Below are 24,594 nucleotides of genomic sequence, written 5' to 3'. Positions count from 1 at the left end.
CATTACTAGTTTTCCGTGCTGTAGAGAATTGGCCAGTACTACTGTGGAAACCATGTTTCAGTGACACATCAGTTTGGTTTCTCTGCATTATAAAAACAGTGATTTTTGCAGCTTGGGTAAATCCTCTTGTATTTCTCTCTAGTTTAGGACCTCCTCAATTTCCATAGATATGAAAACTCTCAACATTTTTATACATTCATATCCTCAGTCCATCACCATTCAAATGTGACCAAAATGAAGTAAACACACCCCTTCCCAATTTTCATCACTTGTTTTGTCACATAGGAGAGAACATTTGGGCCACCAGAGACATGGGAACTTGCTTATATGCTGTCCAGCACAGTGTTACAGGAAAGCCTTCTTTAAATAAGCAAAAGGAGAAAACAAACAGAAAAAGCTGATTCCAGAATGAAAGCAGGAATAAAGTTGGCTTTGCTAGAATGTTCAAGTGATGCTAAAAGCCATTATGATTTTTGATATTCCAGGATCCTAACTTCCTAAACTGGAACTGGTCAGCCCTCTCCTCTTCCTTTAAAAGTCTTGAACTTGTGCAAATCTGAAGATCTGCTTCTGCTCTTTCCTCTTATACACTTAACTCACAGGGAGCAAAATAATTCCTTGTTCTTTGTAGTTTTTCACTCACAGCTAAGACCATTCACCTGAAACTTACTTTTCTGTGCTCAATTAGCAGAATGAAAATGTACAGAAAACTAAGCATTCAGATTGCTTCAGAGATGTTTAAGTGTTTAAATACACTCATGCTAGATTTAATTATTTTAAGTACAGTCTTGACAACACTGTAATTCAAACATAAATGCTTCCTGCAAACATTCCCTTTCCTCAGCCATCCAAAAAGAGGTAAAAGGAGTGACACAGAGCCAGCCAGCAGTAGATGATCCATACAAGCATGTGCAGACATATGGCATCATTTAACTTAGCAAGGTTCAAACTGACACTTATAGAAGATGCATCCTGTACACTACAGAGAAAAGGTGGCAGGAAGGACATGGAAGACACTTAAGGATATCTACATACAAACAAAACATTTAAAACATTAGGAGCAGGGGAAAAAATCCCCAACAATCACTGTACCTTCTCCAATAGGAGCTGGGTCTGGTCCTGACTTCTCAAAGTTAATAACAACTCCACTTTGGACTTTTTGAACTAAAGATTCTAAACATTGATTCAACATTCTTTGTGTCCGAACACAATACGAACGACCTATTTAAGAGAGAAATTACAGGGGGAAACAGAAAAGCAAATTTTGAGTAATCTTATTTAAGAAAGATGTTTTATTACTTAAGTCACACTGCCAAGGCTTGCAATTTTATCCAAAATAACAGCAACAAACTCTGTACAAGTTTATGTAAAAGGCAAAGTACTTTGCAAATGCAGTACAACCAAGAAAAAGCACCAAAACCCCACACCCTGCTGGGATTTTACTTGTTACTAAAAAGAGGTCATTAAGGCTTCATCAGGCTGGACCAAGGCCAAATTTATAGAGGCCCTTAGGAAGGCCTGATTTCACCAAGACTATGTAATCTATCTGCTTTTGTGTGCCCAAACCTCCTCCTCCCACACAACAACTTCTCCAAGCACCAATTAAAAAAAAATTCTAATCAACATATCAAGTAATAGGCTCCAGAATTAATTTTTAAAGATTAAATTTAGCTTATCAGCCTTGCAGCAGAATTAACATCTCACTAATAGCAGTCCTGCCCAATTCAATGATTAAATTTAAAAAAAAAAATTAAAAAACTCTCATGAGCAAAGCCAACCTCCAGAATAACCAAAGAAATTTTCCAAACCTCCTACTGCATTTAGAAAATGCCCTCACATCTAGATCTGAAATAGGAATAAGTTCTGCTGTGCTACTGGAATCCAAGAAAGCACCACATGGATTCACATGGACGCAGAGCAATTCAGAGAAAAAAGGAAGAGGTGAAGGTGAATTAAAGGCAAAGAAATATTCCAAGGCAAATGCCAAATGTGAAGCAAAGCAAAAAAGCATCCAGTTACCTCCTGTAACCTCACACATCTGTGTGATAGCAGATTCATCAGTAGGCACACTCCCAAGCTGCTCTGGTTCAGCAGATGCAGCTCCTGGCAAACGCAGCACCAGAGCAAACAGCCTTTGATCCCAGCGGAATGGTTCTTTGGTTAGTTCACTTCCAGGCAAAGGAGAATTCAACGGAAGATGAAGCTGGTAAAAAAAGATATAAGAACATTTTCCAGTATTTGACAAACCAGCTAAAAACATCATATCCAAATTCATTCATTTATCTGTAGAAGACCCCGTTTCTCTCCAACCCACTAATTTATCTGAAGTTCTCATCTCAAAACCCTTACAGACTGAATTTAGGGGCTGGGCAGTGACAACATAGCTGGTTTCTATTCTCTATAAAAACAGGTCAATGATGAAGAAGTACAATTAGCAGGAAAAGAACTATTAATATTCATCTCAGCATAGCACCAACTTACACAATCATAACTTGAAAGAACTTAATGCAAGTTTACCTCCTCTTGGACTCCAGCTGTATTTGTCAGTTTGTTTCCGTCTGTGATGGTAATCAAAATAGATGGCTCCAAAAAGAATGGATTCCTTCCCTACAGACAAAAGCACAACAATGGCAAGAGCAACCTTAACACACAGGCTTAGAGACTTGTATTTTTGTCACTACAAAATAAACAGTAAGATAAGCAATCTTTCAAAATAATCCTGTAATTTTTTTAATAGGTGTGGAACCACACAGAACTACACAAAATGGGCAACTCCTGTGTTTCTGTGGTTGGGGCATTTATACTCTGCTTCTTTGTACTTCAGTAAGGAAAAAAATGCCAGTATTTTCCAGGGTCTTTTCACTAGACACAGTAAGGAAAAAAGAGCTCCCAGTCTAAGCTCTTACACAGAGCTATCCAACATTAAAAGAAAAAATTAAATGCAAAAATGAACTTGAACCACCAAAATCCCTCACCAACTATAACTTAAAAAAACATAGAACTATAAAAGATGGAAGACTATAAATAAATTTGTTACCTGTCCATAATTGTCTATTCCAGACACTAATCTATTGAGATTTAACAAGTCAAACGATGACCTGAGTGCCTGACCAAGGGTTGTTAGTCCTGAAGCCTGAAGGTTTTTCAGCTCATTCATGAACGTTGCATGGTTTTCCTTCCATCCAGCCTGTTACATAAAACAAAAAAGCTTATTAGTTATTCTAGCAGCAAACTGCAATCAACTGCAAGTTGGCATTTATCTCCCTTCCCAACAAAAATTAATTATATTCCTGATTAACGGATGCACTGCACATTTACATGCTGCACACACCTAATCCAGGTATGCACAACTTGGTGTGAAACATGGTTACACCTACAATGGGAGGTTTAAGAAACACACACACTGCCAAACACTGGAAAAACTTTGTATTACCATGAAAACTGCTGTAGAGATGATGGTGTTAATAGAAGTATTTGGATTTAGCATATGAATATTTTTTTAGGAGAAAGTGCCATGTTTAGAAATCAGAAATGCAGCTGCCAAAGTAACAGCAAAGGTAAAACCAAGATAAAAGCAGCATAATGTCACTGCCTCTTCTGGCATATACCCACTGCCTTTTTGTCCTTTATTCCATAAATTAAGTCTGGAAGGAAAGAAAGGAGTGGCTGCAAACAGAATTAAATCACCATTTAGTGTCTCAGTGTAACAGTTTAAAATTTTTGAGGTATTTTAAAAAGGTATTCCTGCCAAAGCCTAGGGTCAAAGGAACAGCAAGTGATGAGGATGATCAGTCCAGCCAAGCACTCTGGACCTGCTGGTAAGCAGGCCCCACAGGTGTGACTCACATATCCTTCCTTTAAAAGTGCTTTGCTGCACAGTTGGGAGGCTATTTTAGAGAAGACCAGCTCACAGGGAATTGGTACAGGATTTAAAGATGCCTCAGCTAAAACAACAAAGCTTGAAAGTGCTGGATATTCCCATAACTGTCAGCCTTGCTGTTACACCACACTCTCCCAGGCACTCCTGCAGAAAGCAAGCAGTTATTCAGGTAGGCTCACTCTCATCTGGCACCAGAGACATTCCTGTGCTCCACCAGGAATCCCAGCCACGCAGACATGGAGAGGATCATTTCAGACAGCCTGACTCTTGCTGGGACAATCTCTGAGCAACACATCCTCCAGGTGAAGCAGCTTTTCCTCCCTGTGCACTGGGCACAGCAGCAACCACCTGCTGGCTGTGCCAAGCTGTGCAGGAACACCACAGGACAGGATTTTCCTGCGCTTTTTTAAGCAGCTCTATCCCACTGCCAACCTTTAGTGCACACTGAGGGCTCTATAAATGGTCTTAGGATAGACATGTTCAGAACTGTAAAAGAAGGTAAGAATCAAGTAGGAAGCATATGTGATGATCAATATTTCTGTTGAGTTGACAAGCCTAAGATGGGTGGGTTTCTTTTCAGAATGGGGAATTATCATAACATGATACAACAAAAACATTTTGGTCAAGTTGAGCTCCCTTTACCAGTTCTTCAAGTTCAAGATTAATGCAAGGGACAAAAATTCTGCAGTGGGGCAAAGAAAGAACAGACTTTCAACACAACTGGTTCAGCTTTATGATTAAACTGCCCTGGAAGCTCAAAAGAACCAGGTAATTCTCAGTAAAACACCTCCAACACTCACACACAACCACAACTGGAAGCATCTCATCAGCAGAGTCACAGCAACCTCCCACACCTGTGGTCAGCTCAAGACAAAAATGAAGTGCAAGCATGGGCTCACTGTTTTGGGGTAAAAGTGACCTGGCTAATGGTATTTTTTCAGAGTGAAATAGCACCACATCCCAACAAGATGATTTGTCTTATGCTAGAAAAGCTTCTCTTAAACAATTTTAAGTGAACAGCTACCAAAATAGTTTTGTCTGAATTCTGTGGACCCATAAATGTAGGTGAGACTGCTCCCTTTTGTCCGCTAAAAACACCCATCTATGAATGTTCTTGGGAACGGCCAGGCTGGAGTTAAAAAGTGTTTTCCAGCAAAGACCATTTGTGTTACGTTGTTACAAAAGCACATGGGGAAACAAAACATTTACAAGAGAAACACTATTCCCAGTCTACATTTCTTGATTTGAACTCCAACGAATATAAGAGTATTCTTTATAAAATAAACAGTGAGTGTCTTCACTGATATTTGGAGATTCTGCTATTTTCCTGTTGTGAAAATGTTTGCTCAGCTTCCAGCTCTCTGTTTGATCTTGCTGCAGTGTGGTCAACTGCCGGCAAAATAAACCATGCACCATTTCCCCAGGCAGAAGCAGGGAAGCTGAAGGTACAAGGAGCAGCAGATCACCATAGGTTGGTTGTCCAAGAAAACTATTTTTCATCTTACAGCTCTCACAGGATCTTTAAAGATAAAGCCAAGGAGAACTGAAATAAGTAGAGTAAAATGGAAGAACTTCTCATAATGAGAACAAGAGCAGCAAAAGCAAGAGTTCCATATTCACCTCTAAATAAAAGTCTGACTAGTTAATGTACTGCATTCTCTACCTTATCCTCAAAAAGATTCTTGAATCAAAAACACTTAAACCAATGACAAGAAGGTCTATTTCTTTAAAATGTTTTTCTCCAAAGTCTCAAGCCAATGTACATAATGAAACATGTATTTCAGGGACAGAAACTCCAGCCCCAAAGAAGCCTGTACATTCTCCTTTCCACACATGCAGTAGGAACATTCTCTGGGCAAAACAGACAAGTACCCAACACCAAGCAGATGCACAATGAGTTCATGTTAAAGTGATTAAATAATAATCCTTCCTAAATTCAAAATACTGCCACTAAAGCTGCTTACAAAAAAAAAAAAAAAAAAAAAAAAAAACCAAACCAAAAAAAAACCCAAAAAAACCCACACCACTGGCTCAATTTGCCAGGATAAACACTTAATAAGCAAAAAAACCCCAGCCAAAACCCCACAACTTTAAAGGACCAAACACAAATATATTCCACAACACTACAGGTCAGTCACTAAGGAGTCAGAACTGAATATTAGTTATTTCAGTTGTTTATGAACCAATTTGAACAGTGAGAGTAGTTTCTTCTAATCTTCAATATTACATTCCAACTTAGTCACTTTTATGTCCAGAATTTATTAATAGCAATCTGAGCAGCCTTTACCTTGCCAGTATGTTACTGGCCTTTCCTTTGATAATTTATATGAACAAATAATTTCAGACTCTAAACACATACCAAAAGACTTTCAAAGACAGCTACGAAAAAACAAGCACTAAAATCAAAAATCTCACCCTCTTTGCTTATGCCAACAACAGGCAAAAATGCACTGTCATTTGGCCTTCTGCAAGCTCTGGATGCCATCCTACAAACCACCCAGAGCTTTGGAAGCACCACACCATCTTCCAGCTCCTGGCTTCAGCCTTTGCAAGCAAATCATGCTGACAAGAAATAACATACTTAAAAAGTAACATTTTTCTCTGGTGACTTGGTTTTCAGACAAATCCATGGCCTGCTCTATATTTCACACACAGTTACAGAAGTATTTCAGCTGCTTCAAGGAGCAGGTAAGGTCAAAACTGCTTATTTCAGCAGGAGAAAGGCCCAGATTAATGAGAATTCAAACACCAAGGTGAAAAATCCAGTGAAGAAAAGGAGGCCTTAGGCCAAGAAGAATCAGGACTAAGTGAACATCAAAAGAACAGAGTTGAGCAGCAAAGGAAAATCTTGGTCAGTCAGTAGCTTAAAAAGACCTTCAAGACTTAGTAGAAACAGAAGACTTTAGTTGCAAGACACTAGAAAGAAAATCTTATCAAATGCTGTAGTGGGAGTTAAAAAACAAGAACAAACCACTCCACCCCACCTATAATCACATAAAAGGGGGCAATATCAACACACAAGTAAAACAGTACCAAGTTTTGAATACCTGTAACACACAGATCTTGAAACCTCAGCTACACTGGCTTATCTGTCAAGTTACAAGGACTTATTATAGTTTTTTTTTAATTGGTTCATTGTTGGTTTGTTCTGGCTTTGATTGGTGCTGTGATTTTCTCTTTTATTCTTTCCAACTATTTTTTGGCACAGTTTGGTCAGCTGGCAGAAAAAAAGGGGCAGTGCCAAAGTCTGGGCATTAGAGCACAAGAATTCCAGGTCCAAAGCAGTTCCCAGTTTCACCAGTATCAGGAAGTCCAGTGATGTGGTGCTTTGGAGGTTTCAAGTCCTCATCTTCAGAGCTTCTAATAAGCAATGCCATAACACAGAGCTGCATAGTTTATTGTTCACTGGATTGTTTTCAGATCTAATTAAAAAACTGCAACATTACTAAAAATAATCTTCCAAGACAATTTGCAATCCTGCATGCCAATCTCAACAGCCTGTACTACAGTAAGTACTCAGTATTTAGTCAAACATACAGACTTTTAAAAGAGTTCTGCTAATGTTTTCCTAGGAAGAGCAACTGCATTTCAGATATTACAATTTGTCTGAAGTATTTAAGTTTCTCAATAATTCAAGCTATTATTAAATGCACCCATTTTAGGAAAACAAACTACCTTAAGACAATAAGCCTGTGGCTTCCTAGCTTGTCAGTGGCAATCATTTGGAAAAAATAAGGTAAGAAAAAAAATCCAGCTGTTGAAATCTGAAACCACTCCTGCTGCAGAATTTCCCAGTACCACAGGAAGACAGTGAAACCAGCAGAGCATTTTGCCTCCCAAATCACCAGAATGATTCCTTTTCAAATTACCTTTCTGTTCACTGGTGACTGTACACATGATCACAACTCACACCTGCTCATGTCTGAGCCAAAGTCAAGCAGGTGTCTATTTTGTATAGAAATGAATTATTCTTTTGGACACCCTACAATGCAAGGGGCTGCCTCCCAAATGCTGAAGTATCTGCACCTCTTTGTAACCCCCTGAGCCCAGCCCCAGCACTGCTCAGTGGGTTCTGCAGCAGGGAATAACCTCCTGTGTAGCCTTGAGCTTCCCTACTTGAGCATCAGCAACTTTGGGACAGGAGTTTTAACAAACCAAGACTGTCTTGGCCACCCCAGTTCTGCCACAATAAAACTCAGCAAACAGAGAGAGGGAGAGGTGGTGGTACCCTGTGTCCCCCTGCCCATGAAGGACAGGGTAAAGCTGCTGTCAGTACAGAGCAGCCAATGCCCATGCTACCCCCATGTGTTTGATTTGTTGTTCAAAGATTTGCTAGCTAAAAATAGCACACAGGAGAAGAAAGGCACTGACTACACTATGAACACCAAACACCTTTTTATTTAACATTTTTCATGTCCTAAAATAATTCAAAATCATATGACCTACTAATCATCTACTAATTTCATCCTCACAATAGTCTGTGCAAATGGGGCAGAAAAACAGCTCTGAGAGACTCTTACAGACATTGACTCTCCTCCAAAGACTTAAGAATGCCATTTTTGAGCAAACAGAGCTCTCAGGTTTTCTGTACCTCTGACTGCAGAACTCTTCTCTCCTTGGAGCACTTCTAGTCTTCAGTTTGTTCTGTGCAACACACCAGTCCTGTCACTGCACAGCATCAAACAGCCCATAGCAAAGAAACTCCCAAGATCAATTCTGTTTTGTTCTTGGCACAGGGAGCAGCACAGCACCCACCTCTGGTATCTGAGATCAGCACAGCTCCAGCACAGCACGATCCTGGCACACAGGGCTGCAATCAGCTTAGCACTGGGGCGGTGCTGAAGGCAGGGAGCAGCCAGGGCTCCCTGGTTGCTCCAGGAGGTGCACACTGCTGTCTGCTGTGAGACCTGCCTAACAAACCTCCTCCTCAGCTCTCATCTGAGCAGTATTTTAGCAGGTAACCAATTCACAGGTTTAAACTACTCCCTCGATATTCCCAGAGAGCAGTCAAGTACAGTGAAGAGTCTACAGAAGCATCACTTGGTACTCATTACATCAGAGCTAGTGAGCACCAGATCAGAGTGCCAAGGCTAAGTATTGTGAATAATAAGTTAATTGTTTCTTCCTGCAAAGTTATTTCTGCTGCTTTTGTAGGACACTCAAACTGAAAACTATCAATAAAAGTGATTCTTTAAATCCAGTGAGGACTTTTTGAAAATTTCATTTTTTAAAAAGCACTAAAATTCCAGTCAAATAAACACCACAAAAGCTTAATATACCTAAAATGTCTCCAAGAGAGCAGAGAATTATAAATTGCTTTAAAACATCCTTTAAAAAAAATCCTGGAGTGGATGATTCCTTTGATCCCAAACAGCTGATACACTCTGACACCAAATTTTTAGCAGAAAGCTGTCACTTTGCATACCCCTCTATCTCCATCCAGCTGCAGACACCACAATTCTTCCTTTTTCTCTGGGACACACTATGTACCTTGGTAACCCAGAATCTCTGCTCCCCTCACACACACTAATTTTCCCTACAGAGCTGGAAACAGTGCAGGAAGGTGTCATGGACCCCAGTGCACACACAGGGCAGCTTTGGGACACAACAGCCCCACTATGGCCCCTCCTGGACACTCATCACTCAGTGCCTGGGGAGCATCCTCCAGCTTCCCTTCCCCTCAAAGCAACCCAGCCTTGCACTCCAAAGAAGGGCTGCAGTGTGAACTGAGAAGCCCAGGAGATCCCTTTCAATTGCACATTTCTAAGTTTAACTCTCCTGTACCTGCACCCCTCAGACTAAGTAAACCAGTTGGTTTTCTAAAGCACATTAGTGAATGTGAACTGCATTCTGGCAAAGCATGTAAGTGACAATTTTTATTACAGGCAGTTGGCTACACAGAAAACTATTTCATCATGTATAGAAAGAAGTATTTCTCCATGAAACCTTAAAATAAAAAACCCAAAGAAAGCTCAGTCACTACACCATGTGGTTCACTGTCCTTTCAAGATGACTTCACCATTAAATAAGATATAGAAATGTTTTTCCTTCAAGAAGAATTCAAGATATTTATGTTAAGAACAACTCAAATAATATTTAAGCACAGCACCCCTGCAAAACACTAGCAGGGAGGTTCTCAAGCTCCAGTTACAAACGAGTGCTGGGGCCTTTTGTTAATATCAGCATTCAGAGGGAAGCAGCACCTTCCCTACAGGAATGCCAAATGCAGATGCTGTATGAACAAGCCAAAGCTGGAAACTGCTTGGAACCCAGGGATAATAATCAATGCCAAGCAGAAAGGAAAAAGCTTATATATTACCTTTTTTATTTATTACCTGCTGCTCCTGCTTCAATCCATCTCTGGATTTAGCTTTTTGGTCAACAGTATTTCATGTATTTTGACAGTTACTCTCACTGCACTTTTTCCTTTACAAGGATAAAAGGAAACACATGAAGAAAGGAAAGTAAAAAATACCAAAGAGATCATGGTATCACTCTGTTCCAAAAAGCATTCTTATTTAAACAGAAAAACACTATCCAGTTAAAAAAGCACCTATTTCTGAGGAACACTTGAGAAGCCAGCATATTTCAGTACACAGCTGAACCAGAACAACCAACATTTCACAAAACAGTTTAATAGAGAAGGAACACAGAAGTAATCACAGTTTGCAGCCTTAGCACAGTAAGATTAACAAGAGGCTCCATGCTCCTGTTCTGCAGCATAGCAGTCATTTCAGAAATACCATTATAGGTGCATCTTATCCAAACACTGTAGAGAGGGCAACTGCTGAAATGTGGAGGTTTCAATCAAAGATTTTCAGCTACTCACAGAGCCTGTTGCTCTTTCAGCCTATCAAATACATTTTCAACACCAGCCAGTCCCAGTTCTGTCCTTCTCCTGGTCCCCCCTACACTCAGCGTGGCTGGAGAAGTCACAAGGAACAAAGGCAAGAGGTACAGAGTGGGTGCTATCGACACAAGAGGTTCCTCACTGCACATTTTTGGAAATCAAGTGGAAGAGCATTACTGGTGATACTCCAGCTTTACAGCCCAGAGCTGAAACAACACAGTCTGATTCATGTTTATTTTGCAGACTGACATATTCCTTACTTCTTCCTTCCAAAAGCACATCACAGAACTAGAGGAGCACACCAAAGTGCTACAAGTATTGCAAATTTACTTCACAACTCAAGAAGGCACACCTAGGAGTCATTTAATCATCAGCTTTCCTCAATTCGTGTCTAAAAACGTGTTCAAGGCACTGCTGAGGAAATTAAATAATTGAGATGACCATTAAATTCATATACTCACTGAAATATCAACTAGCCAGTCTAGCAAATACCTTCACCTTGATACAGCCAAAAATACACTGGTGGCCCTGGGAGCATTACTATTGGTCAGATTTTTATTTCTGAGGATGGCAAGGTTGAATTTCTTTATAATGCTCCCCCAGGCCCTCTGAGTGCAGGGCACATGGTCCCAATCCAGCCTCTGGTCCCACCACCTCCCAGCCTGGGAGCACCACCAGGGGCCTGGCAGCAGCCACAGGCACCAAGTGTTCTGCCTCAACAGATGCACATTCTCCCACAAAGTAGAGCATAACTTTTTTTTTTAAATCAAAACTCACTGACTGAACCATGAACACGCTATGAAGACCAGTTCTAATGCATTATACTCACTTAGAAGCAGAGCATGACAACACCAGCTTAACCACACTGTAGATCTTTGTTTTCTGTCCAACTAATTGCTCAACAAAATCCATCTTACCAAGATTCTTACTTTTTAATTACTATTTCACAATACTATTTACATTTAAGATGTTAAAATCATCTGTGAGAACACCGACAAATTAACAATTGCCTTATCTTTAAAAAGTAAAATTAAGGAGTTCTGAACTGTTAGTTTTTTTTAGTCTAGAATAATATTGAACAAATCTAATGCTGCTTATCCTGAAATTTGCATAAATACATAAGGAAAGAATCATAACTGGCTAAATTGTGAGACAGAAAATTGTAACAATAAAAGAAACTAAAACAGCTATTTAAAAATAAAACAAGACTTAGCTGACAATAAGTTTCAGAGTTCCTTGTCAATCTCAGTTCTCAAACCAAAAGAAACTTTGTTTTTTCAATGCTCTGCAGAGTGAATATGCAGATCAATCAATACAAGTCTATGGGCAACTACAGATTCTGATCTGCACAATAACAGTCTCTTTACAAGAATGCACTTTTTTCTTGGCACATTCCTAAAACCTTGATCCTAGAACATGCTGCTTACAGCTGAAATTATTGCTACATGTATTTAAGTATTCTAAAATTAGCCAGAAAAAAACACAAAGCAAAAAAATTCCATTCATCTATTGCCTGCTATATTTTGGGGGGTGTAACAGCACAAGTGTTACATAATTAAGAGGTGCACTGTAAGAATAAAGTTTGAGAAAGAAGAAAAAATTCCAAGACTCAATCTACAAGAGTGCATTACTTAAAAATTCAGAACAGCACCAGCTACTCTTTCCATTGGGTTTTTTTGGTTGGTTGCTTGGCTTTTTGGGGTGGGGTTTTCTGGTTGTTGTTGTTTTGGTGTTTCTTTTTATGGTTTTTTTCTTGGGTTTTTTTGTGGACTTGTTTTGTTGTTGTTGTTGTTGGGGGTTTTTGTTTTTTGGGGTTTTTTGGGTTGTTTTTTTTTTTTTTTTTTTAGTCTATGTTGTTAAATAAAATCAAGGATACAGGCTTGCAAAACACCGACAATCATTATGGCTGAAGCCATCTGGAACCTTCTGACAGGGCCCCTGGAGGTGCAGTGCTCCCCCCTCCAAAAGCACTCTGCTCCAGAGCACAAGTCACACGGCACAGAACCTGCTTTTTCCCACTGGATCCCAGCTGCCCAAGCTCTGAGAGCCCTGCAGGAGACTTAGTTACATCTTTTCTAGACCCCACCACGCTCAAAACATCATTGTTGCAGCACCGCTGCAAATCACAGTTCCTCCTGGCAAGCTGTTACAAAATACACAAGGGTGAAGGTAGAAGTGTCTGCAATCTTAATTACCTTTTTCCACTGTTAAAATGTGAGCCAATCAGCACTTAATACTACATTAGCTCTCATAAGTTAAAAAATAATTAATGCCCATGCTCATGGTATCACAGATGTACTATGTGCAGATTTTTAGCCACACCACACAGCCAGGGTGCAAGGCCCAGGCCTTTTTACATATATACACCAACAAAAAAGGCATGGTTCAAAAACCTCCTAAGTTAAAATGAAATAGTAACAGCACAAAAGGGGAAGAGGCAGACCACAAAGATTCCATATGCCAGGAACCATCAACTTCTCAAAGTACCTTATTCCTTACAGAACATCTCCCTATAAAAATCCAATTCAACTGTTTGATTTCACATTTTAAGCTTCTATTTTTAAAATAAAAGTGACCTTTGCACTGAGGATGAGTAAAGCCTCTTAATGCAAACATATCTACTTTTGTCTAGTTTATCCTGTAGTCTTAAGGGCTTACATCTTTGAATGTGTCCAAGCCCAAATAAAGAACCAAATAAAAAGATGAAAATATAAATTACTTCAATGGCTATGAACAACAGATGATGGTTTCCAGTGAAGGCCTCTGGTATCTCTACTGTACTTAGTGCACAGTACAAAGCAGAAACCCACCTCACATGAAAAAGTAGGGTTTTACTTCACAGATTCCTGCAGGAGCAGAACCAGTTAAAATATTTTCATTAAGAATTAACCCACCCTCACCCTTCCGTGAAGACAGGCAGTAGGTGAAAGCACAAGTTCAAGTATTTAACTACTTCAAAATAACAATAATAAAAAGGACAGCTAAGCAGAGCTCATATCTATCAAAAAGTTAGTTTCTGAACTGTCCTTCCATTTAAATTGATTCCTTCCACAATTTAACCACCACCTTTAAGTTCTTGCATGAATTTGATTTTTGACAAAATACCTCCAATTTCAGAAAGCACAAAAGTACCTTTTAGAAGAATGAATCACCCTGATTACTACTGCTTTGGGTTTTTTAAAAGCAAAAGGTACACTACTTTTCACAGAATTCCTCATTATAATGTTCTGTCCTCATCACACCAGTTCCTGGAAGAGGTTGCTTACTAGAACTCACAACCAGGACACAAAGGAGTAAGACAGCATGCTTATGCATTGTTTAAAAGCATTTTAACATGTTTTACACTACCCAATATGATGATTCTCAGCAATGGGAATGTGCTTTTTAAAGGACACTCTCTTACAGGAATCAATTCAGTACCCTTATAAGCTCAAAGGGGCTATAATACTCCCTTGCTTGCTGCAGGGATGCCAACTGATGATTCCTAAGATTTTAGTAAAATAGATTTTTAGGTGTTTTCAGATTCTGAGACACATAAACTGCAGTATGTAAAACCTATCACCTACACCAACAAGAACCTTCTGTCTGTGGCCTTACTTATCCAATTTCAAAATGGATGCCTAATTTTAAAAAACAGGAACATTTTTGTACACACTCTTCAGTCAGATTTAAACGATAAAGTAGTTAAATCAAAAGGAGCATGTAAAAACTGTTTGATGGTTATTTCCAAACAGTATTAAGTTGATTTTTTTTGCCATCAAAATAAACCTAGACAATCTGATTTGCATGAGTGTCCCTTAAACAGTTGTCAGTTAAGTCAGTTAAGTCAGTTGATTTCTGTTTCTCTTCCTTAAGTCGTTGTGTTTAACAGAAGAAAAGCAATTGTTGGCTTTAACCTGCCAGTCATTCCTGCTCAAAGACAGCCTTGTGAAAACACACAAATTTCACAACAAAACCTCAAACAAGTATGGCAGAAGATGTGGAGGACAAGTGTGTGTAGTACTTCCAAGGCAATGGAAGATAGATGTTGGTGCTTAGAAACAAAAATACTGCTGTAACTGACTCAAAAAGTGCACAGTGGAAGAACAGGAATGGTTATCTCTCTCTACTAAACAAGTACACAATATAGTCTCCTGAATTAGTTATCAAGAACAGACACTGTGTGTGTTGCTTACATTTCATCCAGCCCCTCTGTACTACACTCAGCACCTTTTCCCCCCCTTTCCAATGCCTGGTTAGTGGGTTCACTAAACATGCACATCATATCTGGAGAGCAAGACAGGCCTCTCCCACTGACCTCAGTTTGCTTTCCCTCTTGCACCTCTCGGATAGCAGCTTCCCTCTTGCCCCTGCAGCTGCTATCTGCCTTGCAACAAAAATTCTGCCTGCACACCCCACTGCCAGCTCACAAACCTCCAAGTGTACTCCCAGCTGTCCACACCACTCCTTCCACAGCACAGGCCAGACCTCCAAGTACTTGTGCTTGCCAAAAGTCAGACCTTTTACATATAAAACCCGATGATTTTCACTGTCTCGAGGTTCCTGTAAAAGCTTAATCAACTTAGGCTTATTCTGTGGATCTGCTACAGTTAAGCTTATTAGGTATTCCTCTGGTTTTCTTCCTTCACAAAGGTGAAAAAACACACTAATGATTTCCTACCACCTCAGGCAGCATTCCTGCACATCTCTGCCTCAAACCCAACAGGTCTCACAGTTGGGTCTCTCTTTCTCCCTGCAGCTCAGGGTCAGGAGCTCTGATCTAATTTCTTCCAGAAACAGACAAACAGATCTCATATCTCCCTTTCTGTAGCACAACCTATTCATTTGCCTCTGCCCTGTGCAGAGTGAGTGGCAATCAGTTCCATTCTGCACCAGCACAGGTTCTCCACAAAACCAAAATTTTAAAATGCTGCCAGAAGCTTCTGTGCCACTGAAATAAAAGACAGCAAAGTTAGTCTCCTCGAGTGTGACCTCATGAACTCCCAGTTTTGAAGCACTATTTCAATATCATAAATAAACAGGTTATTTACATACAAGACAGATGTTTAAAAAAACCTTCTACAGATTCCTGCTCCAGTCTCTGAGATATCCCAATCCAACTCCAGAATATCAGGGAAAAAAAGAGGTTGCTCAGAGTCCATCACAAAGAGCTGCTTCCACAAGGGAGCTCTTTAGCACTGAAACATATGTTCAGGCTAGCAGGGAACAGCACTGGAACTGGAAGGCATCCTATCCATCAGTCCCAGTTTGCACATCTCAAACAGTGCAGTGTTTCACACACACTGTAGAAAGTAATTTGAGCTACTTCTTAGACAGCTACATACATATTTCTGCACTCAAAATTCATGGAGGCTATTTCTGCAGTGCAGTCACAGCTGACTCTTGAATTCAGTATAATACAACAGAAGGAGGAAAATATGTATTTCAGAATATAACTTATGTTCTCTCAGTTCTCTGACTTGTGACCAGATCATTTATGAAGGTCAGACGATAAGAGTCTCACAAGAACATAAAACAGAAGTCATATTTCTGTGACCAGATCATAAATAATATTCCTTGAGCCCTGAGGAAAGGCTGTATCTCTGCCAGCAGCCAGATATCAGTCACAAGGGAACAGGGCAGTCCAGTTAATCAATAACTTCACATAAGGCCACCATTGTGTTTTTGGTCCAGGTCTGAGCTCGCCATTTGCAGCCCAAGTCCACAAGCAAATCACAAACTGCAGGAGGTGAGGTGTCACAAAAATCGAGAATGGAAAAAAATAAATGAAGAGATAAACCTTGTTTTCCTTTTCAAAAACTTTTTAGGTTAAGATTTTGGCATAAGCTCCATTTTCAGACAAATATAGATAGATCTTGCTGAAACATCATCACTGGAAAATAGGAAAAGCCTGGGAGGAAAGGGCAGGTGAGAAGACTGTTCTTCCCTGTACTTTTACTCTAACACCATTACTTCACAAAAAAAATAAACAAAATTGTTTAAGAGTCTGCCCACTTACACCATGGCATGTGCTTACACATCTATATTTGACAGAAGATGCTGAAATGTATATGATTTTTAAAAAAAATCAGCTAGATAAATATATGAAAAAAACCACAGATGACTGTGAGGGCTGTACCAACAGCTCATCACGGGCCTCTGACCCACAAACCGTGCAGAGCTGTCAGTACCACGCCTGGCCTGCTCCCACCCTCCTGCCCAGGCATTCCGGATCAGCCACGTCGTGCAGGAAGGGATGAGAAGGGTGGGGCTGGCTGGCACTCAAGGCTTGGAGGTGCTGCAGCACCAGGTCACAACAAGGCTGTGATGGAGCAAGATCCGGGTTCCAGCTACCCATGGACATAAAGTCCTCAAAACAAGGACACATCAGGAACTGTATTCCCTGAATAGGACAACGCACTTCTCTTAGCCAGAAGGCCATGAATGTCAAATACCCTGCCAGGCAGCAAGGCTGTTCCTGAACCCACTTTTCTTGCCCAACTGGATACACACTGGAAATAAACTCCTTCCATACCTAAATTTAAGCACTAGTGTTTCAATAGTAATAGATATCTTTTACAAAGGTGCTTTACTGTACATATAATTACCTTTCCATGCATGCCAAATACCCAAAATCAAATACCCTAATACCAGAACAGACTGGCTTACTTACTTAACATGCCACTAACCAAGACACAGTCACTTGATAGCACTCTATCACAATTTTAATCTAAAAAATATACTAAAATCAATAGTCTGAACATTCTTACTTCATGAAGTAACATACTAATTTTCCCTCCTAGTTCATAAAATGAGAGTTTGCCCAAATATCCAATGCAACTTACAGGTATTTTTCCACTGACCTATACAGGATCACATCACTCAACAATTACAAGGTTAATACATTTCATAACAAGCTTTTAAAACATTAAATATTTGTCTCTTATTGTAGAGTACCTTGGAAACAAAGTAAGAATTATAAATGGTTGCACCATAATTGCTGTCACAAATCACCACCTATAGGTTATATAACAAATAGAAGCCAAACAGCTGACAAGGTTCCAGAGGCATCTGCTGCCAGAGTGGGGCTGAGATTCCTGCCATCCCCATCTTCCCAGGACAGCACCCTGACTGCTCTTTAGACACTTGTCATCACAGCTCATTGCAGAGCCCCACTGCAAACTGAGAGACTAAATAATTCCATTTTTCAAAAATGGTACAGAGAGCTGTAAGCAGTCAAACAGAAGCAACAGGTCCTGTAAATAATTTCAAACCATCTATACTAAAGACAGTTTCAATAACATCACCTTACTTTCATAATTTTGGCAACTCATTTGTGCAATAGCATAATCCTTCAACTTAGCACAATACATATGCATAATTTCTTAATATATTTTTGTCCATCAAGTGAACCCGTACTATTGGTTTGAAATATTTTAATGCTACAGGTAAACAAATTCTGAAACAAACCAAAGCACATTATCTCAGCTACCCCTGCTCCAAAGCTCAAGTTCCTGTAATTCCTCTGCCTCCTAGGTGGTCTCAACTCCACCACCAGATTATTTCCCTTAAGTGCTTCACTGGTAAACTATCTGAGAGGCTATGTAATTTAATTAGTATAAATCATAAAGAAAACAAGAGGACAAAGCAGCCACTGCTGCACATACTTGGAAAGCAAGCTTGCAAAATACATTCACTTGCCAAGTTTATTTTCATCTTCTCAAAATCAAGAGAAAAAGTATTTAACTGCAGTAGCATTAGCAAAGAAACTAGATTTTGTATCTTTTAGAAACATGTTCTGAAAGACAGAGAATCTGGCCTAGACCAGGAAGTTTTCCTGGCACAACTGTGGTTGTTAGAAAATACAACACCATAAATACCAGTGCAGGTCTTGAGAACAAGTCTTCAAACAGGGAGTCATCACTGCTGTGAGGCTTTCTCTGCTCCAGGAACAGACATGATGACAGCCCAGGAACACTCATTTATGCCATGAAGTCTTTATGCAATAGTTGAGCTGCACTTGTGATCATAATTACTATAATCAGTTATTTATTGAATCTGCAGCCTGTTCCTAGAAAAGTTACTAATTCTTGAAAAAATATTTTACGATTGTTTAAGGGCCAATTTAAGAACCAGCATACTAAAGGCAGAAATATAATTTTCTAAGAAGAGATATTAACAAGTTACAATACTTTTCCTTTCCCTTGGTTATTTAACGTATATTAAATATCACTGAATGCTATGACAGGTATCACAATCCCATTATTTCAATTGCTATTTACTAAAATTGTGAACAGTCAGATGCACATTAGCACATCAGAATGTACACAGATGCTCATTAAACACAAGAATCTTCCTCAGCAAATCTGAGCATAGATGTGGTAATAACCTGTAGCATTACCATACAGACCTCTAGCAGCAAAGTCATTTTTTTATTAAAACACCAGTATGCTTGCAGGGAGTAAGTTCATTTCCTAAACATAAGATACACTTGTAAAATATTTGACACAAAACTAGAAGGAAAGAAATCTAGGACACAAGAAATCCAGTTAACCCTGGCATAACAAAGATTTGGGGTTTGCATCCAGCCAAACCTGGAGGGGCAAACAGTGTGTGCATCATGTTTTAAAAACCTCTCCTAGGCAGATATAGGATTTTTTACGTGAGGTTCTGTAAGTCAAGAATGGTTTCAATTCACAGAAATTACTTCCACACCTTCTTCTGAGGAAACGAAAGGTGTAATACCAAACAATAAATACTTACTCTATGACTTGCCACTTCAGAAAGTTGTGCAAATTTATTACAGATGAAAGGAGCCAAGATTCATAGCTCACGATAATTGCATTTCCTCATTATCAAAGATGTGAATAAGAGAATAAACTCACAGCACCAGTGAGCCCACTTACTTTTAAAATGTCTCAAGAAGTTCTAGCTAGGAGATCTAGAGAATATTTTCTTCTCTAGGATGACCAACAATGTATTTGAACTTCTTTGGCCTTCACAGCCTGGGTCTATAGCCCAACAGTTATGATAAGTAGCGTATTATTCTGAGCAAATATAGTCCTAACCCAGGACTATTGAGGAGGATTCTAGAACTGCACAGCAATGCTTTCTGTGACACAATTTACCTAAGTATTTCAAGTTAGGACGTTTCTATCAGCAAGCTGCAGCCTACAGGATAAGGGATGCAGCAACACGATTTTTTTTTTTTTTTTACTTTTGCCTAAACCTCGTGGTGCAGCGGATGTGATGTGAACAGCATGGCTGTACTTGCCTCAAACTCGAGGAATGACAAAACAGGGACAAGAGGAGCCAGCCAGGCAGACTTGTTTACTCTAAAGGAGATTCAGAGCAAACCTCATAATTCTCTACAACTCCTTTACAGGAGGCTGTAGTGAGATAGGGGCTAGTCTCTTCTGTGTCTGCAGTGAGGACCAGAGAAAACAGACTTAAACTGGGACCAAGGGAATTCAGATTCGATATTAAAGAAAATTTTCATGATTCAGGAGGTCAGGCTTGTTTAGTGAAGGGTTAGAGTCACTGTCCCTGGAGGTGTTTAAGAGGCTGGCACTGGATAATGTGGTTAAGTGGTTTAGGAATTACAGTAACACTATTGGGTTGATGGCTGGTGATCTTAAAGGTGTCTTCCAACGTCGATGATTCGATGGCTCCACATGCAGCTCACCACAACCCTGCACGGAGTGGCGGCTGCGAGCACCTTCCACAGAACTGCTGCACCCTGCCGTGCTCAGCAGGATGATCGGGGCGGGGGAGGGGGACAGGGGGACACACAACCCCAGCACCACTGGGGCTTCTTGAATCGCAGAGGCAGAAACAGCCGCGGGTGCTGTCCCACACCCACAGCCGCGCTAGGGCCCCGCGGCCGTGAGGGGTAACTCGCCCTGCCCTGCCCGCCGGGCCCTGCCCGCCCCACCCCGCCCGCGTGTCCCGGGGGTCTCCGGGCCGCGCGGGGCCCGAGCGCGGTGCTGGCCCCGCCGGAGCCACCACCCCGCGGGGGGCGGAGCGCGACCGCCCCTCGTTGCGCCGGGGCGGTGAATCACGGCCCGCCCGTCTCCTCCCCCCCCCTCCTCCATCTCAGCAGCGCCCTCAGCCTCTCTCCTCCATACAAAAGCAAAATGTCCGCCATCTTCACAGGCTGCTGCTGCCGCCGCCGGGCCGGACGGGGCCGCGCCGCGCCAAGCGCGGCCTCGCCGCGGGGCCGAGGCGGCCGGGGGGGGTCATTACCTTGATGCAGTAGGGCGGCTCGTCGAACGTAACCAGCATGTACCTGTCGCCGCGGCTGGCCGGGTCCCGGGCCCGCAGCTACGGAGAGAACGGAGAGAAGCGGCGTGAGCGGGGCGGAGGGGGCGAGGGGGGCGGCGGCTCCCCCGGCGCCGCGCACTCACCTTCATGAAGATCTCCACGGCGCCCTTGGCGATGTCCAGGTAGCTGGTGCCCAGGTACGCCCGCTGGTTCATGGAGGCGGACGTGTCTATGAGGAAGAGGAGGATCGGCATGGTCCAGGCAGAGCCCCGGCCGGCGGGCTCCCTGCGGAGGAGGCGCGGCGCTCGCCCGCGGCTCGCTCGGCTCTGGCGGCGCTGCCCGAGCTCGCCCGGACTCAACTTCTCTTCCCTGAGCCTCCACCAGCACCATGTGACCAGCGCGCACGCCATTGGCTGGCAATTATACCGACATTTGCATATTCATGGCGGCGCGCGCGCGCGCGCAGGGGGGAGGGAAGGGAGGGGGGGAGCGGGGTGGCGGCGGGCGCGCGCGCGCCGCACCTGTCACACACACACAGCGCCCGCCCCGCCCCTCCCCTCTGCGGGGTCCCCCGCCCCGCGCGCCAGGGGCCGCCCCGCCCGGCCCCTCACGGTTGGGGCCGGTCCCGACCCCGCCGGGTGCTCCCGGTGCCTCCCGGTAGCCGGGGCTGAGTCACCGTTCCGCCGCCTCGCACCTCCCCGCGGCCGCCCCGCCTCGGCCCGCGCAGCCCTCGAGGTTGCGGAGCGTGCAGGAGCTGTGTGCTGTTCCCGGGGTGCCGAGCGAAGCCTCTCAGCTGCTCAGCCGGTGACAATCGCCCCCGTTGCTGGTCTCCAGAGGTTTCGCTTCAGCACTCAATCCCCTCCCCACCACGTGCGATCCGTGCCCAGGTCAGGTAACTGGGGTGTCCCACAGACAGCGCCTGGATCTGGGCATCGCACACTGACAGGGCACCTCAGTGTACCTGCATCAAGGCAGGATGGCAATAAATCAATTGTGGCAAAACTGAAAACACATAAACCCTGCAATATTGCCTACTACTCAGATAAAGGAAAAAAAGAAACAAACAGAAAACCAAACAAGGAAAAAAAAACCTATTACCTGAAAGGAGAGATCACAATCAATTGGCCTGGGAAGTCTGAGGTCATCAAGTCCAACCTATGGCCCAACACCACTTTTCACTGAGTGCCACATTCAGTCCTCCCTAAACATCTGTAGGAGCAGTGACTCCAGCACCTCCCTGGGCAGCCCCTTCCAATGTCTAATCACCCCTTCTGTGAAGAAATTCCTCCTAATGTGCAACCTAAACCTCCCTGAACCATTCACAGCCATGTTCCCTTGGTCTGTCGCAAGAGCCCAACTTGCATCTGGCTACAACCTCCTTTGATATAATTTTGGAGAGAAATAAGGTCCTCCCCAAGCCTCCTCTTCAAGGTGTCCTGCTCCAGTGGGCCTGGCAGCCACCACCAACAGTAACCAGATAAGGGGAAGGAGGCTGAGGAAGTATTTAGCACTATGTCCACTCCTGAATGCTTGTTTGCTTCCAGGAGCAAATCCAAAACACACAAAAGCAACACTGCCAACATGAATCTTACTTTAAAATAATAAAGAAACTGATAATATTTTCCAGTGCTTTTAAATTCAAAGGCTTTCTCCAGATATTTTTTTGCCATTCATTTCAACAGCAAGCAGAATCAGTTTCAATTCTCACTCCATTTTTGTGAAGCACTTGGACAATACTGTTGTTACACAACATCACAGGTGAATGCTAATGCCCCATTACAAAGCATTATGAAATACAGATATTGGTAAAGATACTATTGCCCATTTTGATCTGAATAATCAAGAGATGTAAACTCATTTAATTCAAGCTTGTACTCATCCATTTTGTCACCAGAAAAAGCTCAACAGCTGCACGCAGGACTTGCCACATCTCTATATCAGCTTTAGAAAGAAGTTTGTATTTTAAAAATACTTCTGTAGATATTTTTCAAATAACATTATCTCAGTAATTAATTCTATTGAACCAAAAGTAATTAAAATAATAGTTGAAAAGCAGTTCATTTTGAAATAGAATTCTGTCAAACTTGGAGACTCCATTCCATTATCCAAACCCTCCATAAGTTGTGTATGTGTATCTGCAGTTAAGTTTTCTGAATTTTAACAATCATAGCAGAAATGCCAGGAGGGATAAACAGATAAATATTTTTATGCAAGTGATTGGTGCACATGAATGGAGCCAGACTGAAACAAATGGGATTTGAATTTCTATAGATAAGATAAAAATGCAGATACTGTATTTTTGTACCGCTACATATTAGTCAGGAAAGATAACTCCTGCACAGGAATGGATTTGCAAAGGCCTGAATGGAAACTGAACTATTGGTAGAAGATGCCACCTAACACTGCCAGGTCCTGGGAACTCGATGAGGCCACCTATGCATTGCTGTCATGTCAACCAGATGAGGTCAGAGACTCCCTTCAGCCTCCAGCTGACCTCAGCCAATTCCAGCTGGCAACCCAATGCCCCATGTCCTGCAGCCTCCTTGACTGCTGTATGAAATGCTAAACATTACAAGTTAATATCCCCCACCTTTTTTTTTTTTAATTCCAGACCACCAGATACCTAAAAACTACTTTTTTCCCATCCAGACATATTTAAAGGTCAAGATGAAACTCTTGTTTCCCATTTCACAGGCTGACCTTTCCAAGGGCAGCAGCAGGCAAGGTTCACATACTCTCCCCTCTTTCTCTCTTGAGGATCTTGTTTTTTGGATCCTGCTCCAGCTGGACACCACAAGAGGTAAAGTCTAGCAATCTTCTAGGCACAATGCAAGACATTTATTTAGTTTAATGAGACACTTTTTATTCTTTAAATTACAGACACTATGGTTGCTAACCTGCATGAATGCAGCTAGAGTGGCTTTTACGCCTCCTCCAGAATGTTTGTTTTTGCAGTGCTGACTACCTGGCAGCTGTGACAGTGGACATTCATCATCTCTATAAAGTCTAAACTTTTTTTGGTTTTTAATTGAAAATACACTCATCTACATTTACTCATCTACATTTCTTCAACTGCAATAGTTAAATAAATTATCTTTATGGGGAAATAAATTATAACAGGTACAGCAGGTTAAGCTGTCCTATAATTAAATATTTTGAAATAGTTTCTATGTAGATATTCTATCCCATAGTAAAAAGCAATAGAATTCTGAGTTAGTAATTCCAATTTTTGAACCAAACAGATCAGTGGTATTTTTCCCTGTTGTGCTGATAAAGGATTATTTTTCTGTTTCTTGTCCTAACACTGCTTAACATTTAAGCTGTTGCCTCTAACAGGATTTTAGCACTAACAGTTTGTTTCTTAACACTTCTATATTGCTTCATCTTACTGTTTTCTCACCTAGCTCCTTTCTGCCCTGAACAAGTAATACACCTGTGAGACAGAAGCTGTACTGCTTTAGACACTGAAGGTGCTCAGCTTTGGCACCAATTAGCCACCTGAATTTGGGGCACACTGGATACACTAGTCAGAAATTATATACTTAAAATCTGGATCAACAGCTAAACCCTTCAAACCTCCCTCTGCTGCTGTGGTTCCCCTATTTGGTCATGTAATATAGCT

At 41.7% G+C, this 24,594-nt stretch overlaps 1 protein-coding gene across 6 annotated transcripts in view; it reads right to left on the bottom strand.

Annotated features, from left to right (window-relative positions):
• The window catches only part of LOC117002799 (integrator complex subunit 6-like), a 39,402-nt gene extending 18,047 nt beyond the window's left edge, over window positions 1–21,355 (bottom strand). For all 6 annotated transcript variants that reach the window (XR_004419407.1, XR_004419408.1, XM_033072232.2 and 3 more), the window contains exons 1-6: window positions 21,116–21,355; window positions 20,955–21,032; window positions 3,038–3,187; window positions 2,518–2,607; window positions 2,020–2,203; window positions 1,093–1,221 (exon numbers count right to left, since the gene is read on the bottom strand). Coding sequence is in view for 4 of the 6 variants with exons in the window: in XM_033072232.2 (XP_032928123.1) it covers window positions 1,093–1,221; window positions 2,020–2,203; window positions 2,518–2,607; window positions 3,038–3,187; window positions 20,955–21,032; window positions 21,116–21,226 (742 nt within the window). In the remaining 2 variants the exon portion in view is untranslated. The remainder of the gene's footprint in view (window positions 1–1,092; window positions 1,222–2,019; window positions 2,204–2,517; window positions 2,608–3,037; window positions 3,188–20,954; window positions 21,033–21,115) is intronic.
• Between the last annotated feature and the right edge of the window lie 3,239 nt (window positions 21,356–24,594).

Source organism: Catharus ustulatus, chromosome 14 (assembly GCF_009819885.2).
Source record: "Catharus ustulatus isolate bCatUst1 chromosome 14, bCatUst1.pri.v2, whole genome shotgun sequence".
NCBI classification, from domain to species: Eukaryota; Metazoa; Chordata; class Aves; order Passeriformes; family Turdidae; genus Catharus; species Catharus ustulatus.
This window is presented reverse-complemented; position numbering and strand designations above follow the sequence as displayed.